This window comes from Cicer arietinum, chromosome 6 (assembly GCF_000331145.2).
Source record: "Cicer arietinum cultivar CDC Frontier isolate Library 1 chromosome 6, Cicar.CDCFrontier_v2.0, whole genome shotgun sequence".
Taxonomy (NCBI): domain Eukaryota; kingdom Viridiplantae; phylum Streptophyta; class Magnoliopsida; order Fabales; family Fabaceae; genus Cicer; species Cicer arietinum.
In genome coordinates this window covers 350,008-369,357 of record NC_021165.2, presented here as the reverse complement: position 1 = coordinate 369,357, position 19,350 = coordinate 350,008, and the positions used below count along the sequence as shown (strand labels likewise).

The 19,350-nt window shown below is 29.8% G+C and overlaps 4 protein-coding genes across 8 annotated transcripts in view; 1 reads left to right on the top strand and 3 right to left on the bottom strand.

Moving 5' to 3' along the window:
* Window positions 1–2,373, top strand: part of LOC101495469 (uncharacterized) — an 8,709-nt gene extending 6,336 nt beyond the window's left edge. The window contains exons 6-11 of the mRNA XM_073369910.1: window positions 6–49; window positions 258–324; window positions 424–560; window positions 1,552–1,643; window positions 1,732–1,798; window positions 1,890–2,373. Coding sequence (XP_073226011.1) covers window positions 6–49; window positions 258–324; window positions 424–560; window positions 1,552–1,643; window positions 1,732–1,798; window positions 1,890–2,057 — 575 coding nt within the window. The 3' untranslated portion in view covers window positions 2,058–2,373. The remainder of the gene's footprint in view (window positions 1–5; window positions 50–257; window positions 325–423; window positions 561–1,551; window positions 1,644–1,731; window positions 1,799–1,889) is intronic.
* A 265-nt stretch (window positions 2,374–2,638) lies between these two features.
* On the bottom strand, window positions 2,639–4,659 carry LOC101495145 (uncharacterized oxidoreductase At4g09670-like). The gene is made up of 2 exons (XM_004503050.4): window positions 4,114–4,659; window positions 2,639–3,349 (listed from the first exon to the last, which is right to left on the bottom strand). Exons 1-2 carry the CDS (start codon window positions 4,573–4,575, stop codon window positions 2,729–2,731), a joined length of 1,083 nt encoding a protein of 360 aa, XP_004503107.1. The 5' UTR covers window positions 4,576–4,659; the 3' UTR covers window positions 2,639–2,728.
* A 2,251-nt stretch (window positions 4,660–6,910) lies between these two features.
* On the bottom strand, window positions 6,911–9,458 carry LOC101494816 (uncharacterized). Its single transcript, XM_004503049.4, has 2 exons — window positions 9,302–9,458; window positions 6,911–8,709 (listed from the first exon to the last, which is right to left on the bottom strand). The coding sequence occupies exon 2, from the start codon at window positions 8,694–8,696 to the stop codon at window positions 7,152–7,154; it is 1,545 nt and encodes a 514-aa protein (XP_004503106.1). The 5' UTR covers window positions 8,697–8,709; window positions 9,302–9,458; the 3' UTR covers window positions 6,911–7,151.
* A 1,172-nt stretch (window positions 9,459–10,630) lies between these two features.
* LOC101494290 (transcription repressor KAN1) lies at window positions 10,631–17,475 on the bottom strand. Of its 5 annotated transcripts, none has more exons than XM_012716549.3 (6): window positions 15,875–17,469; window positions 15,496–15,572; window positions 14,967–15,012; window positions 14,382–14,526; window positions 11,678–11,774; window positions 10,631–11,112 (listed from the first exon to the last, which is right to left on the bottom strand). In XM_012716549.3, exons 1-6 carry the CDS (start codon window positions 16,797–16,799, stop codon window positions 10,996–10,998), a joined length of 1,407 nt encoding a protein of 468 aa, XP_012572003.1. In that variant the 5' UTR covers window positions 16,800–17,469; the 3' UTR covers window positions 10,631–10,995. The 5 variants fall into 5 exon arrangements, with proteins under 5 accessions (XP_012572003.1, XP_004503105.1, XP_004503104.1 ...); XM_004503048.4 differs by having other exon boundaries at window positions 11,678–11,777; window positions 14,382–14,517; window positions 15,875–17,468; XM_004503047.4 differs by having other exon boundaries at window positions 11,678–11,777; window positions 15,875–17,466.
* Window positions 17,476–19,350: the final 1,875 nt, after the last annotated feature.

Sequence of the window (19,350 nt, the reverse complement as noted above, 5' to 3'; positions counted from 1 at the left end):
TCCGATCTTACTGGAAGCATGCAGTGACAAAAATTCTAAAATAAAAAAGGTTTCTTATCTTTTTGCAAGCTTGGTTTCATTCTTTTTAAATTTTATTAGAGAGTAAAAATGGTACTCCAAGTCTAACTCACATCACAACAAAAGACATTTAGACAAAATACAGTAGCAATTCTACGTACATACACCATATTAGACAAGATTCACTCTTAAAGCACTGTTGTATATAATTATTTATATTTATTTTGCACCATTTTCAGGAGGCAGCACGGGGAATTCGAATTTGTGCTGAGTTTGGAACACCGCATTTCAAGCCTTTTATCAGTAGTATGTTTATGTTATGTTGTTTTATTTGCTCTTTAATTCTTCCACTGTATTTATCATCAATAATTTCACAACTAAATCTATTTTTTTGTGGGTTTTCAGTTATACTATCGGAACTCGGTAATTTAATGAAAGATCCAAATCGATCAATTTCAGAGAATGCAAAAGCATGTGATGTTGCAGTTTCTGCTCTTGGAAGAATTTGTGAATTCCATCGTGATACCATTGATGGCTCTACGGTAATATCTCCCTTCTAATGTCTATTGGTCATGGTTAATTGGTTAGTTATCACTATCGTTGATTTATCAATGCTTTTAAATTGTTGTCGTGGTTGCGGTTAAGCTGTGAACATTAAAGCTATTGAAATGGTAGAGATCGTGGTTGTCATGTCAGAGACTTTAAAATTTGTAATATTGTGTCCTCAATTGCATTTACAAACCATAACTTAAAATCATGATCAGTACTTTATGGTATATGTGAGTCTAATCTTGATTTGATCCTAAACTAAATCCAATCGACACAAATCTTATTTTGAACATGAATTTCATCTTAAATTCTAATGTATTATGACGAATGCTAATTCATTGTAATAAGTGAATGACTAAACTTAGTGTAATAAGTCAGTAGTCACTTTTCTTTTGTCATTTGATTTATGATTTTGAATCTTGAATTATTTTAATATTAATATATGAAATCATATTATAATTTTTAAATGTCACTTTTTTTTTACTAAAAAATAGTATTTTTTTTACTATATATCTTACGATTCATGATAAGATTCATTACATTGCAGTTACATGCGATTGATGCAACTGCAGTTTTGATTGTGACACCGTTGTAGAAATCTCAATCAAAAATCAATATTGCGACCAAACTGCAATTTAAAACTATTGTGGCCATTAATTGAAATATTGAATAGTAAGATTTATATATTATTTTCTCATGAAAGACCTGGGCTACATTTTTTAAAATTTGTCTCTGGTCCTTTATGAGAGAATAATATATAAATTTTACTATTCAATATTTCAATTAATAGTCACAATAGTTCTAAATTGCAGTTTGACCGCAATATTGATTTTTGAGATTTCTACAACGGTGTCACAATCAAAACTGCAATTGCATCAATCACATTTAACTACAATGTAATGGTTTGCAGCGTAATCACATCTGTAAATTTTAAAACTATGAGTTACAAAATTGATGGGAAAAAAAAACATTTCATTCTTTCAGATTGTTCCTGCCTGGCTAAGTTTCTTGCCACTTAAAGAAGATTTGGTTGAAGCCAAAATTATGCATGAACAGCTCTGTTTGATGGTTGCAAGGTAAGGAAGTTTAACAGAACCTTTTTGAGTTATCAATTTTTCAGTATAACATGCAGGCGTATTAACAGAGTGCTTTAATACTTGTCAGATTAGATAAGGATCTTTTAGGAGCCGGTAATCAAAACCTTGTTAAGATTATTGCAGTGTTTCTTGAAGTGAGTCATCCACTTAATTAATGTCTATTTGTCTGAGTTTATTTCTTTATGTGCTCCTTTATAACTGCTTGAATATGTTTTCTTTCTTCAGGTTATTGAAAATGGTGACAAATTGGCTACAGCACAAACAATCAACCACATGAATAATTTGCTGAGACAAATTGGGCAAAACATTCCTCCCAGTGCGTTTGACACAATTTTACTGTCATTGAATCCTCAACAAAGGGAATTACTACTGCCATTTATACCATCATTCTAGTACTATAATTAATGTGTATAATACAAAACAGGGCTTGTGTTTGTTAGTGTTGAGAAAATCTGAGACATTGAGATTTTAGGATGTACACTTGTAGTATTTTCTGATATATTATTTTAATTTATGTATTATGTAGTTGTTAAGGTTTCTTATTACTAAAGTATTGTGTGACCAAGTCTTGTTGTAGTGTATTCAAACTTTGTAATCATGGTTAGGTAGAAGGTCACCATGTTGTTTTTACTGTTATAACTTATCTGTTTTTTAAGTTATATATTTTGAATCAGAAACTGAAATCAGCATAAATAGATTTATTGTGTTTCTGAAATCTCTTGAGATTCTTGGTTCTTTAAGGGTATGTGATTCAAAACAAGAGAAAACCCCAGAAAACTCACTTTTTAGAGAAATTTATGTTAACAGATTAGGCCTTGAGCCCTAATCAATAATACATGTAGAAAAGCTACACCTCTTCACTATTTTTGTAATAAGTGGAGATATCAATGTCTGATCAACGTGATTTTGATGGAATTAGAAGTCTAAGATAAAGACTTTATATTGTACTCATAATCTGAATTGAGCTCCAACAATGCAAGAAAATCCATTTTGAGTGAAAATTACTTCTTTAAAGCATATATATAGTTTTTATTACGTATAACTGAAAAGTGAAAAGTACCTAGCTACAAGACAACAGGTTTACAGCCAAGGTCTAGGGACTTCTTCACAGCATCAACTACCAATTGAGTTTTTCTACTAATTTCAGGCCAATTTCTAGAAGGTTGAGATCCACAATCTTTAATACTTGCAACAAGCCTAGCAAACTCTTGCACCATCAAAGCTTCTTGTGGGAGCTTATTGTCCACGTGAACTTCCTCTGGTCTCACATTCCATCCAATGTGAAGATCAACAAATTTTGCACCAAATGTGAAGTCAAATTTTGCACTAGTCTCTTTGTATGGGATTATGAAGTCCTTTAGATTAATTGACCCATTGGAACCACATATAGCTAAATCCATGGACGTGTGAGAAAGGAATGAGCAGTGAATATTAGCCACTGTTTTATTAGGTTGGTCCCATTGCAAAGAAGCTGAGATTGACAACGTGACTCCGCCAGCGTTTCGGGTGGTGTCGGGAAGCGCGGTGACGGTGGTTGGTAGTTTGTAGCCCTTTGCCCACAAGGATGCACCAATGCAGTACCATGCCAAGTCACCAAGTGCACCAAGAGCATCCAACTCTGGCTTTACTCGAATGTTATTCTCCAAGAATTCTTGTGTTGTTGGCATTGTGGATGTGCTATGGATCTTCAAAACATACATCATTTATCCAAGACAAGTTTATAAAGATATAAATTAAATCTAACACAAAAGTAAATATAATAGTAATACTAAAGTATGAACAAAATAATACAAGGCAACTTAAGTTTAATTATTTCTTTGAGCATTTTTGTGCAAAATAATACAAAAATTATGAACAAGGATCCTATATGGCCACTACATGGTGCAGCAGAAGTGGAAACCCTTAGATCTGGTGCACCATGCAGCAGCAGGGATTCAAATCCAAAAATTATATCTTCTAATAGTTGATCCTAGAACCTCTAAGATTCGAATTAAATTTTTATTGGTTCCTCACTTCCTCTATCAAAACATTTCTTCAGTAAATATCTATTAAAACTAATAAAAGACATTATATTGACTTAAATAATCTTTTGTTACATCAAAGGAAATATAAAATCTAAAATTGAGGTACAATTTTTAAAAAGAAAAAGATTAATTTTATTGATATTTTGTTCAAATTAAGAGACTAAATTGTCAATAAGCAAATTTGAGGATCAAAATGATGTGCCATTATATTGTTTTGTTTATTTTAAAAAAGATACTAAATTTCATTATAATTAATTCACACAACTGTGAAGTTTGAATTCGAATATGAGACAAGACATCACACCTAACAATATCTGTCATTTGCTAGTTTAGTTAGGGCTCAAGAACAATGTACCATTAGATTTTCAAAGATTAAAATGGATATTTTTTTTTTAAGAATAATGAAATAGTCCTACTCCACTTACAAAATGGACGGTTCCGATACCATTGGAATTAGAATCAGAGAGCAAGTGTTCCATGTGAGCGGTCCTAGGATGATGCAACCACATAGCACCATCCATAAACTGCACGCCGTTGGATTCACAAGCTTCTAAGATCCGATCAAGTTCAGCCACATCAAGAGCCGCAGGCTTCTCCACCAACACATGTTTCTTCTTACTCGCAGCAGTAACCGCCCATCGCACGTGCAAACTCGTAGGGAGGGGAAGATACACTGCGTCCACACCTGAATCCTCCACAACCTCATCGTAGCTACCATACACCCTCACGCTAGCCGGTAAGCTGTTTTCGGCGGCGAATTTCTCCGCCTTTTGTATGGAACGGCTTGCGATGGCGTAGAGAGTAGCGTTGGGAGCAAGAGCAATGGCTCTAGCCACTTTTCTAGCGATGTTGGCGCAGCCTAAGATGCCAAAACGCACCTCGCTCATTTTATTGTAAAAAACAAAAATGGAAAAGCTAACTAGTGAGTGACCATGTAATTATTATCAATAATAACTTCAATTGTTTTGTGGATATGAATCATATATTGGATTCTACTCAACTACCGCAAATCGTGTGGTGGAGGCAATTTATCAAGAGTTAGTTAATAGTAATTCTTCGACTATGAAATATAACAAAAATAAATTTAATAATTATTGAATTTGTTTAATGTGTACAAATAAATTGATCTTGCACTATACCAAGTTCTTTTTACATCATTAACTTACATCGTATCTCATTTTATCTATCAATGAGATTTAATAATTAAATGGTTGGAATAAGTTTATGTATGAGGGAAAAGTTAACTCAAGTGTGCATAATAGAATTGACACAAGATTTTTTTGTAAATAAAAGTTTCATAAAAATAATAAAAGTTGTAGAATTTTATTTCAACATTTAAGAAAAATTAAATATGTGTTTAAACTATTGTTTATATACGAATATGTTTGATCTTTTATTTTTCAACTTAAATGTAATTTTTAAATAAAAAATGTATTTTAACTTTTTGTTTGAGTTACCTTAATTTTTTGAGTAGAAATTCTCAATTTTGTTGCACATAGAAGTTAATTGAGGGAAATAGTTGGAGATGTCAAGAATACCTTGTTGTAATTGAATGAAATCGTCAAAAAAAATTTCAAATGACGACGGATTTGTCGATCCAAAATGTGGATTTGTTGTTACTCTCTGAAATTAATCATTGAAGCCAAGATAACACCATGTTGCATCAGATTCATTGATCATAAAGAAAATGGTTGGATGCAAGTTGAGAAAAAGTTCCATCAACAAATTTCTATTTATTCTTTGAGATGAAGGAGTAACAAGAATCAACGAGGAGTTTTCTTTAGGATGCAAGTAGTTAGGATTAGAAGGATTCATTGCAAAATCATAATAGGAATTCTTTCATGGTGGACACGTACATAAATTGTAAGAAAGGAGAAGATAATGCTCAAGATGGAAAACAAACAAAAGAAATGAGAAGAAAATTCTTAGAGTTAATCTGATACTATATTGAACTAAGAATCACACAAATACAAGACTAAATATTCTTCAACTATTGATTAATTAAGAGTTAAGAATTACAAATGATTTTAGAGATAGACCTCTTAAATAGAGAAAATATACAAAGCTAATAACAAATTAACAAATCTTATAATAATAGAGAAAAAAAATCTAACTAATTCCTATTAATCCTAATTAACTCTTAGTTTTATGCTCTATTTGTGATCAGACTACCATTTTCCATATTATACCACCAATTATAAAATATAATTACAAAAATTAGACGAAGTAACAAAATAATGAATTTTCATTGTAAATCATTTATATCATTTACTTAATTAGGTCAATGTAGTAGGTCTAAATACTCTTTTTATATCCATTAATCTCAGATATTTAACTAATAGACTTCTATAAAACTTAAATATTATCTCTTTAAACAAAAACATGATTTGACTTCTAAATTTTTCTCATATAATTGTTTGGATTTATAAGTTCAACCTCTAGAATTATGCCTTGAGTAACTAAATAGTGCAAGTTGTTTATATATATCGTGGAAAAAACATGAATGGTATATTCTTTACTCAGATCAACCGCACGGCAGATCTTTTAAGGTGAAGAAGTTGCTTTTTGGTTGGTTGACCATTGGAGTTCTCCGGCTGCCAAACATTGGATCGTTGCCAAACGCTAAATCGTGAAAAGTAATAGCTACTGCAACAATATTAAAATTACCAATGCTGCAAAGTGCAAACAAATGAAAATATATAGCAGTTCAACAAATATAGCTTTATAAATTACAGAATATTTTATAAAATATACCATGTTTAACCATTTTTCACTTGTTGCAAACATATTATAATATTTTATAAATTATAATCATTAGAAATTTTTCTATAAATTTTGATAATTTTATAAATTATACTCAATTTTTATCATTTTTAATCATTTATGTCATATATTTAACATTAACTTTATCATTTTGTTATTGTTATAAAATTCAAATTTATTTTAAATTAAAATATTTCACATTAACATTAATCAAAATATTTAAACTAATATTTAAAAAAATGAGAGCTGCACAATGGTCTACACATACAAACTATTGTTGAGCTATCTGATGTCTATTAATCCCATGCGTTGATAAGCTTAAACATTTCATGGGTTGATCATTGATGAATATTATGTGAGTGTCTAACACATGTATTTAGTATGTAGGAATAGGATTTCAAAGAGACTCAGAAGTCCATTATACTAAACAGAAAACTGAAGATATAATTCAACCAAAGATTAAAACACATAATCTGCACGTCGTTTATGCAATCATTAAATCTGTTATAATTATATGTATCTGAAAAACAGTGAACACAATTATAACTCTTCCTATATCATCTGAAAAACAACCATCCTCTCGTTCTTGCAGTAAATAAAAGCATCAACAAATACTGAAAATTAACACAACATAAACATAAAACGCGTACCCTTGACATCAATATATAAATTTCTATTTCGGAATAGAAGTAATTTTTGCTTATTCTGCCATGTTATCCTCCTCATCTTCATCCTCACTCAGATCAAGATCAGCCAGCAACTCATCCAAAGGAACAGAAGGTATCCCTAATTCATCAGTAACAGATGCCACCTCTGATGGCTGATAGTCGGTATTTCTGTACAACGATATGTTGAACCGCAGTTCAGGGTCTTCTTCAATATCTTTCAAGAATTGTTCATATTCCGAGTTCAACTTATCTTGATCAACTCTATCATCAACCTCCATGGGAAGTGATTTAAGCTTCCATGGACGAGACCTCCCACGTTTCCTCTGACGTTTCTCTTCATAACTCTTCTTTATTAAAATCACTTCGGGAATATGTCCTTTGTACTTGTCCAACTCAAAGTCATTACTATTAGCCCCATACAAGTCATAACCAAGAGCATAATCACCAGGCTTCAAAAGATGGCCCAAATGAGTTCTGACAAAAAATATTGTGTCATTATTTCCAAAATCTGACACACGAGCCACTTGAGCATCAGCTAAAACATATTTTGTGCCACCCATAGTAACCTCAGATGGACCAAACCTAGATGAAACAACCTCGATATCCAATACTATATATTCCACTAACTGTCTGCTAGTAAGTAAAGACTTGAAGGATGTCCTCCAATACTGATCAGCATCTAAGAAACCATACTTCAAGGTAAGTGGATCAAGCAAAGCAATACTGTTAGTAACCTTGGTGCAAATCACAATAGGACCAATATTTCCCAAAGTTCCAGCAGCTTTAGCAGGCAGACAAATTATATCCTCACGACAAATGGGGCTGATTTCAACAGAAAATGTGTACTTGTAATTGTAGTTATTACTCTTTGAATCGTGAGAAACAAGTTGCTTATCACTACGACTTTTTACAGGAGCTACTTTCCCTATAAATTCCAAAAAGCTGTTACCGTGACTCCGTTTCGTGAAATAGAAGTCAATACCATGATCCATCTGTTTAATTCTAACAGATCTAGCAGCAGCACCATGCTTCAGAATCAGCTGCTCCAAATAAAAGAAAGTACGCCTGTGAGAGACATGTTGCCTGAGTTGCACAGCAGCAACCCACTGATCAGGGTTAGCCTGCACCCTGGAACAAGATTCACACATGTGATCCTGTTGAACATACTCAACAAGGTAAGACTGTTCAAGAATCGCTCCATTATAAACCTCCTTCTGAACACTGACCTTGACTTTAACCCTCTTGGAATGCGGCTCTGTCCAAATAAATTCAGCATTTACCAACTTAACTCTATTGACATTCATATTCTTCTGCAATTTTTTCAAGCAAAATGTCAGCAGCTCCCTTGTTTCTAATTGTAGTTTGACCCAAGTTCTTGGTGGCTGCAAGTAACTTTCGCACTCAGGGCAATGAACAAGCACCAGACGCTTCAGTAGCCCTTCCGTAATATCAACTTCAGAGCGCAAACACTTGACACACATATTGGCTGCGTTTGGCTGCATAGGAATCCCACATTTGCAACACAAAACACTGCCAATTGTTTGATGAACCGTGAACATACCAGCTTCTTGTGCCATCGTTAATATATACCTAACATGTGAAGGAAGATAAAATAGTATTCCATTCAGAGGCACTATAACGAAGATAAAACTTCAAATTAAAATAAAAACCCAAAAAAACACATGTATGCATAAGGAAGAAAAAAAATGCGTAAGATTTACCAACAGAAACACAAGACTAGTATTCAAATTCATATTTATTTTGTCTCAATAGAATCAACTAATTACAAAATATCTAGTATTACTTCAAATATTCATTTTCAACAAATTAATCATTAACGATTCATATAAATACATATATACTATGACTCGTTAGAACAACATTTCATGATGAATAATTCATTGAGAATGAAATGATTATCTACATAGAAGTAAAAACCATCTAATAGTATGAAGTATGAACAGTTAATATAATGATAAATAAAAAAATAGAATAAGATGATCATATTTAGCGTGTAATAGCAAAATTGCGGGGCAGATGGAGCTCTGTTGCGATGCGAATATCCGGTGCGTTGGAATTGCGACCGTAAACCGCGGTAGAAACGCATACTCGCGCCGTCGGGCGGGTTACAGTATAGGAGAAGGAAAGTCATGAAAATGAAAAACCTGGATGAATTTCTCACCGTTTCTGGAGGCTGACGATGGACTCAGGCTGTGTTTGCCGGTGAGTTGTGTTCGGTGCGGTAGCGGCTTTGTGATTTGTGATGGAGCTAATGTTTTGTTTTTTTAGGGTTTATGTTAATTGATAAAATGCTTTTTTTTTTTTTTTTTAATGGGAAGTCGACTATTTTAGGTCAACATGGGCGGTGGATTGAGTTTTGGATTAGGATCATATTTCATGGGCCACTTCAAAAGGATATGCTTCGGGCTTGGTTGTTTTTTGACACTTACTACTTTTACTTTAGAAAAACCTACTAGGGACACCCCCACTGCTCCTCATACCCCACAGTATTCATAAAGAATTCGCTCAAAATTTTCAGACATTTCTCTTTACCATAATAAAAATTCAGTATTATAAATATTTGGGACAAAATATACTTTATGAAAATTTGAAAAATTGAAAAAAAAATTCCAAAATTATGTATTTTTTACCTTATTAAAAGGATGGAATATAAATAAATGTTCTATATGTAGAAAAAATGTTGGCGTAGACTAACCATATGGTATATTCCCTCAACAAAATTAAAAAAGCTTATGGTTCATCTATAACTACAATAACCAGCAAGAAACAAACGACGCTTCTTTCAATTGTAAAAAAATAAAATATAAAAAAAAAAATAAAAGTTGCAATTCTCTTAATAATTTTATACTTTTATCTTGTGAATCTTTTAAAAAGTGTCATTTTGTTTAAAGAAATGTAGTTCTTTAATATTTTTTAAACAGTGTCATTTGTTTAAAAATGAATGACACTATTTTTTTTATCTCATGTATTTCGGAAGTATATTACTTCCAAACATAAAAATATAAAATGACACTTCTTTTATATATATATTTTTTTTAACACAAATGACACTTCTTTTATATGTCTTTTATATATATATTTTGATAATTACAATTTTTTTTTCAAGAATATACTTCTGAAATACACATGAGATAAAAAAAAAATAGCTGTTTTTTTTAATAGTTCAATCCATTCTAAAATTCAGGTTAGTTCCTTTGGATTGATCTAGATTTGACACATACGAATATATTCAATTCAGTATCAAAAACTACGCAAATTTCTTAACTTTCTTTTAATCGACCTTCCATGTCATATGAATCTTAAAAACTGCAAATAACTTCAATGTGTGCTACTTACCATATTAAAACAGGTTGTAAACTATAAAAACCAAGTAAGAATTTGGTATTGGATACATGTTAATTCAAAGTTACATTGAAGTTTTGGTTATTATTATTCTATGATGACAATAATATACTAAGTGCAAAGGGAGAAGGAAAAAAAAAATGAAATGTAGCAAGAGAAAAATGAGAACAAATTTGATCAAAATAGAAGTTTACTATTAACTTCTTCCCCTCCTCTCTATATCTCTTCCTTGTTCTTCTACTTTTACATCAACTTCCTCCTCATCAATAAGTAAAAAATAAATACAACCGAAAAAGCTAAACAAAATTGTTCATAAACTCAGAACATTAATTCTGAAATTAAGGAACTTAGTGGAACTATGTAGGGATTTTTTTTTTTTTTCCTTCTTGATCTCCTTCACACCAATTTATATATATCTAATACACCTCTGCATGATTAAGTTATGTCATCGTGGATTATAATTAAATGAATGCAAAATAGAGAGAGACAACTAAAATCAAAAACCATTGGAAATTAGGCTTGTCCTTTGCCATTCCAATCTGGTATGCCTAATGTGAACTCCAAGCTTGGATTCTTACACTCTAAATTAGATCCTGACAAATTGTTCTTGAGTTGATTTGAATCACACTCCTGTAAGGGAAACAATCATTCATAAATGAAATACTCCATACGTTTTAAAATAATCAAGTCATTTCATCATTTCACACATGTTAAAAAAAATAGTATAAATAAGAGAAAAAAAAATATTTTTATCAAATTATCTTTATTAAATATTAATACTTATCTATATCATAACTACATTTATTTTGGGACCACTTTTTTTTTTTTTTTGCAAATGGAATAATTATTATGAGACAGATGGAATAATAAAAATATAATATAATTTGTTTATTGCATTGTTATCATAAAATATTTTACAAATTCTAATGATTTATAGGTGTGTATAATATGGACTTCTCAAAAGATGTGTAAGAGTTTACCCTTGTTATTGGTAACAAAAATGAATTTTACAATAATAAAAAATAGATAATAAATATAATACTTTATAAAAATTTACTAAAAATACAAGATTCACTTTTGCAACGTCACATTATTTTATAAATTTAAAAATGCATAACTTGTTAAGATGTAGCACTATAAAACAAATTAACATAATGAGAGAAAAAAATAATAATAAACACATTAATATTTATACCTGAATTTGATGCCCTCCTGCTATTGGTTGTGACTGAAAAATGGTTGGTCTGAAACCATCTATGTCATTAGAATTTGTTTGTGGCCATGGTTCTCTACTACTGATCATAATTTAAAATAGAAAAAAATTTGCATCAGTTCAATCACTCCTATATATATACCAAATAATGAATTATCATAATTTAAAAAAGAAAAAAATTTACATCACTTCAATCACTCCTATATATATACCAAATAATGAATTATCATAATTTAAAAAAGAAAAAAAATTTACATCAGTTCAATCACTCCTCTATATATATATACCAAATAATGAATGAACTATTTGTTGTTGACATGTGAAAACTCCGCAATATATCTATATACTTTGTATCAAACTAGACTCTTATTGTTAATCACAAGTTCACAGTGGCAAGAATACATCTATATGATTAACAACCGACCTAGATACTCTAGAGCTACTGAATGGTGCCAATATCTAGAAGGACCATTAAATTTAAAGAGAAAAAAATATTATTTAAAACTTATAGAGAGTTCAAACACTACAACCACATATATTTTTTCAGGATTAATTGAATTTTGAACTTTTTGATTAGTACTCTTTCAAGTCCCTCAAGTCACTAACCTAGTTTTATACTTGGGACAAAATTAGATATAGTTGATATGCATGAAATTAGATATAGTTGATATGCATGAAATGATTATTGAGTAAAGCTTGGTTCATGGTTTAGATGCTCTTAGTGCATTATAATATACCACTTAAACAAATGTATTATAACTTTTTGTTTTTGAGTGTAGTTAGAATTTGAGTTGAAGTTTCTTTCGAAAAATTTATTATTAACTGAAGCTTATAATTAAACAGTTGATTTAAAATGTATTACAACTACATATACATAAACATTGATAAAAATAAAATTCATATAATTTTGTCACAAAAAATTTCTATATATATATACTACAAGGGAAAAAAACTCAAGGATATGAAAAATAGATATGGTTAGGCAAGTCACATGCCTTGCTACCAATTACACTACAATATAATTCCAAACATTCTATTTTGAGCCTTGCATGGTATACCTCCACCACCACTAATATTTACTTAATTAGACTTGTAGAGTGATTATATTTTTGAATCACAAAAGTTTATTTAGGGTAATATTTTTCAATCATGAAAGCCAATAGACAATAGGTGTTACTCAATGAGTTTAAATATATCCAGAAATTGCCTAATAAGCGAAAGACATGCCTCTCAATTTTTAAAACATCATGATTACTATAAAGGTAGAACTGGACATATGAATTTAGATTATTGCAGAGAATGTCTAGTGTCAACATCAAAATAGGTAGTTAACAATAAGTAAGATTTTTGCATAATGCTGCTTGAAGACAAAAAATTAACAAAAAAGATTTACAGCCTACCTTTAATTAGGTTCAAGAGGGTCAATTATCATTTACATGTTAACAAGCAAATAAACAGCATCGTAAGGAAGACTTTTTTACTGAAATGTAAGAGCATATTTGAAATTTGATTATCACTCAAAACTATTTCTTGATTTGTGGAAAACAACTTTAAAAGGCATCTATTATAAGGCATGTATTAACTATTACAAAATTTGTTTAAAAACATAATAAGTACTACTACATTTGTTGTCGTGTTAAGGTTATTTATAAAAACCAATGAAACTATTAAATTTTATCCATTTCATAAACAATTTCATCTTTTTTCTATATTTCCTTTAATTATTTATTATTTCATTCCACTTATTTTTCTAAATAATAAATAAACAAATACAATTTTAACAAAATAATATTTAATATTATTTTGAAATTTGCAAACGTCAAATAAGAAACATTATTTTTTTGAAAAACAACACTTAAAAAGTAATGGATGGAGTAGTTTTTTCTTCTTAATAAGTAGTTCTTTTTTTTCTTCTCGTTGTAGTAACTAGAGAGAGTAATAAATTTTAAAACATTTTGTTAATAATAATAATAATAATATTACTTGGAGGAATACATGGTCAATATGAAGGAGTTAATCAATGATTTGGGTTTTATGTAATCTAGGTGCAGAAATCAAGAACCTATTTTTTTTTACTTCAACACTCCACAGGAATACAGTATTTGGGTTATGATCAAATAAGCATTGGAATTTGTAATTCACTAGTACATGTACCACAATAGTAGAGACAAATATACACATAAGTCAAAGGGAGAATAGAAAGAAAAAAATAGCGGATTATGAAACTTTGGGTTGCTTTCCATTTATCCCACCAAATTAACGTTTGATTATGTCTTGTAGCATTGTTTTGTTATATGAATCCACCAAAGGCTAAAAAATTCACTAAGGTACAAAAGATACAAAGGAAAGAAAAGAAAGAAGGAAATGAAACACAAGTAAAGCAAAAGCTGCCACAAGAACCCTTTTTATTCTTCATAAAAAAGAGTGTTGTGGACGTGGGTTTGCATTGATCTCTAATACCATGCAAAAGCAAAAGTAAATCAAATGTCCCAAAAATAAAATTAAAATAAAAAATTGATAATTGATAATTTTTATCAAAAAGAAATTAAAAAAAAATTAATATATTTAATTTAAATCAAATTTTAAACTAAATACATCAACTTTTGAAATGATTTTTTGATTATGGATTGAGAGAGCATGAAGTTGTAGATTTAGAAAATAAAAAAGATTTGATGATAATAGTTACCTTGAAGAATTACTCCAAAGAGTATTGTTGGAAGAGTAATCCATATCTTGTTGTACTGTTACGCCTCTTTGGTCTGAAAATTGACGATTTCCACCATTGCTTCCAATTTGAGGCACATCATCCTCTCCGGATCCATCTGAAAGGCCTAAATTTAATATTTTAATATATATAATTATTACAGAATAAATCAGATTAATTAACGGACTATGCATGCATGCAATTGCATACATTTAGTTTCATTAAATTAAATATAAAATTGAAACAGTAAGGTGGTGTTTTTATATATATATATATATAATGTAAAATAAAAGCCTTAAAAGTGTAATGATACAGTTTAAAGGTCATATAAGAGACCAAAGAAAGAAGAGTACATACGGTAAATTTTAAAAAATATATATATATATATATGTAGTACAAGTACCAGTAAAAGATAAGGTAGTAAGTCACAAGACATTCTCCTAATTAATTTAATTTATTAGTTTTATATAAAAAGAAAACAAATTAATACCTGCATATTAAGTATAGGATTAAGGGAAACAAAAAAAAGAAAAGAAAAATGGTTGAAGATTAAGCAATACGAATTACCTGAAGAAGCTGCAGGTTTGTCAGTTGTCTTAACAGTTCGATACATCTGTGAAGAAGAAATCACAAAACAAAACATTTAATTAATTACACTTACAAATATTTTATTTATTAAAATGGATTTAATGATATTTCCACAGTAGTTGAAAACAAAAATAAGTTTTTGATTGGAGAAAAAGAAATCCAAGTTAGATCCCATTAAAATATAAATATGATGAGTATGAGTATTTCTCTCTCTCTCTCTCTCTCTCAGTAGCTATCATTAATCACGAGGTTGATGTTTGATAATAAGGTTGTACTAATGAGAAATTGCATTATTGGAAAATGATGACTTTTTTAATTTTCTCTCTCTTTGTATGACTATAATCAGAGGGTGTGTCTGTCTGGTCGTTTCAGATGATAAAGTCTCCTTCTAAGCTTACTCAATTACTACACTCTTTTAAATTCATCCACTTCTTTCTTCATTGGCTATTGTGCCCATTTCATACACCAACATAGTGATAGAGAGAGAGAGAGATAAACTCAACCTTACCTGCAAATGGCTTTTTACATGAGCTAATGTGAGATCCTTCACATCCATGAGTTCCAGAACTGACTTTGGCGTTGCTCCTAAAATTCACCATCTAATTACATTAGCTAAAAGCCTATAATAGGAAACACAAATATTATTTAACAACACAACCAACTCTCTTTCTTTCATTTCATTTCATTTCAACAAACACCATATTATATCAACTCAAAAAATTAATTAATTCTTCTTTAAAAAAAAATATATTTTTTAAATAAAAATAACAAGTGCAAACATATCATTGAAATTTAAGTGTGTTTCAACTATATATGTTGACACAGTAAACTAAAAATTGGAAAATTAATTTATTGAAGAAAAAAATAATAATAATAAAAATGATTACTTTCATGGCCACCGAGAAGCTCAACAGCATGAACAAATCGAGCATGGAGGGTGCTTGTCCATCTCATTCTTGGTGCTCTCATGCTTCTCTTTGTTGGTAACTTTGGCAAAAATCTTGATCTCATTAACCCTGAAGATGAATCTGTGGGTCCAATTCCAACTCCATAGTGTGAGTGATGATGGTGCAATGGAATGTGAGATTTGAAAGGTTTACTTGAAATCCCATTAAACCTTGTGGCTGCAGCAGCGGCTCTATGATAAGCCGCTGCTGAGCCACCAGAGTTTAAAAAAGACATTGGATCTAATCCCCCTGCTATATAGGGGGAAAGAGATGAAGATGATGAAGAAAGAGACGGAGTTGAATTAGGCATATGGTGATATAAACACATCTTAGGATGTTGTTGATGATCTTTGTCTCTTGAATGTTCCATGGGTAAAAAAGGGAAAGAACGGTTGTGATACACTGGAATCCCTTTGATTGGTCTTAACCCTTCTGATGACGATGAGGACATATCAAGCAATGAAACACCATAATTTATGTGATTCATTGAACTAGTACTTGTGGTAGTACTAGTTGTTGGTGTTGTTGAGTTGTGGTGATTTTGAAGATGAGGAAAATGGCTTTGATAATAAGGGTTATGTGGTTGTTGTTGTTGTTGTTGTTGAGGCGGTCTTTGTGGTTGTTCTTGACTAAAATTTCTTCCAAGAGAGAGTTCAGTGTGAGCTTGAGCTTGAGCTTGAGATAAATTAGTCCTTGAAGAGACAAAGTTAGTTGTGGATGAATTATGAGGTTCATAATTAAGTAGTTGAGTTGTGTTGTTACAAATCAAAGAAGATGAAGAATTAGAAGTAGTTGGTGGACTTATGTGAAGAGAAAGATCAGGTGGTGTTGATGTGGATTCAATGAAAATCCCTTCCAAGGGCATCTTCTTTTACTACTACCTTTGATATATGCTTATTACAAAATATATATATCAAAGATAAGAGTTTTTCTTTTTTTCTTTTTTATTATTAAAATAAAATTAAGCAAGCAAAAAAGAAAGAAAGAAAGAAAGAGAATTAAAGTGCAATATTCACAAGCAAAGAAACTATGCAATCCTTTTTTGTTTTGTTCAAAGGCTTTTTCTTCAACACAATCTTAAGGATTTATTTTTTTTTTTCTTTCTTTTTTTAGGCTTTCCCCGGAAAGAATCTGGAAAGCGAGCAAAGTCTCTAGCTATAATATCTATCTAAGAAGAAAACCTTGTGCTATAGCTTTTGAATAAAATAAGATTAAAAAATTTTGGAAAAAGAAGAAAGATTGGAGAGAGTGAGAGAGAAAAAGCTAAGAAGAAAAAGAAGAATGAGTCATAGCAAAGTTTAGCAAACAAAAATAGATATAATCAAGAGAAAGAAGAAGAGACCAAGAAAGAGAGAGAGAGAGAGAGAGGCGTTGTGCAGTAGAGAGAGAAGCATGGAATGGAAGGGAAGGAAAGGAAATATTTTAATTATTTTGAGAAGAAAATGAAATGGAAAAAGAATTCCAGAAAGGTATGGAAAAGAAAACAGGTGGATTTGGGTTTTGTTTTCCTCGAGAGTATATCTTGGAAAATGACACTAGTGAGACGTATGTTATGATAAACAAACAATTTTTTAAATGTTTCAAGAATATATATATATATATATATATAATATTTACAAATCAGTCCATTACAGGATAAGAAGACTTTATAATTTAATACTACATTCCTCAACAAAAAATAATCATTTATGAGTAAATATCTGGTTTAGTTTTTAAGAAAAATTGTGAGATTCAACTTAGTGTTTGAAAACCACCAAATGTAATTTTTATTTTATTAAAAAATTAAAATTATTTTTAACTATTGGAAAATTTAAACTGACAAAATTTAATCTTTATTTGTTAGATTTTATTTAAGTGATGAAAGAATCAGGAAGAGAAAATAAAGTAAAAAAATACAAATTATGATTGAAACAAAATTATATCTTTATAAAATAATATAACTTAAATAAAATTAGATACAATAAATAAATAAATAAATAAAAATATAAGAAATATAAAAAATGAAGAATAATGAATAAATATATAAAATAAATATTTATTTTGATCACATCTCATAGTTTTCTTAAATACATTTATGTATTTAGAAAAATAAATATTCCATTACAAGCAATAAAAGATATAAAAATGAAGAATAATGAAATATATAAAACAAATATTTATTTTGATCATATCTCATAGTTTGCTTAAATGCATTTATATTATTTTCTAAATACATAAATTTCTTTTTATTTTTTCTTTGATTTTAATTTATATATTTTGATAGTGTAAAACTTGTTTTCTTCTAGTTTAATTTAGAAACTAAATTAGGTTTTTCAGTTTTTTCAAGAATTAAAATAGATCTTCACTCGTAATTTAATATTTTATTTTGTAGAAAAGAATTCATTCAATTTTAAAATTGAAACTTTTTGTCTCTCAATTACCATCTTTGTTACAATTTAATCCAACCTATATTTTTAACCTTTCATGATTTTTCGCTCAAATAATGGTAATTTATTACCCTTATTATTTTTTCTTTGTAACACCCCAATTTTAGGTCTAAAATCAGCATTTTTAGGCTAAAAGTCATTATTTTTGTGATTAACAAAAATATTGGTTGGAACCAAAATTGCAACAAATGTGATAATACATGAAAAAATATTTGATTTCAAAATAGGGAGACTATTTTTAAAAGTGTGATAAAATAAGGTAACAAAAGTGCAATTAAACTTTAAGATTTGAAGTGATCAAATAATAAGTTTTCGATATCAAATAATAAGTTCTCGAAAAGCAAAAAATGATACTCGAAAAGAATCACTTAAGACACAAACTCAGATATGGAAATTTACAAGAGAAGTATGAAGTTAGTTAAGGATTTCAAAAGTGAGAAACATATAAGACATTAGTCTTACATACAAGATATTAGGTGGTTATCAAATTTGTCTACAAATTTAGGTTGCATTTTTTAAGAAAGGGGTTCATATTTTTCTAATTTCATAAAGTCTAGAGAGAGTCATCTGCCTCTCATCGAAATATCAGTATTTTAGGTTATTCGAATTTCATAAAACTTAAACAGAGTCATCCTTTTTATTCAATGTTTAAATATAGAAATATATTCTTATGCAATATGTAATTAATCAAAATTAAAGGGTCTTAATTTGTTGTTCTTGCTAGAGTAGGAAAGCTCAGATACAGGACAATGCCTTTATGTTGTTACAATATTTAAATTCTCAGGTTGGACTGGATTTTTATGATGTTCGGTGTATACTACTAGCAACTACTCCATATAATTTATGTATAATAATAATAATTCTGATACACAGCTACTTTTTAATAATTGAATTAAAAGAAAAAGAAAACCATTGACCAAGGTGAGTGAGAAAGACCACCACAAAGGGGTTTTTGTCTGCTTCTTCATTTCTATGCTTCTCGAATACTAA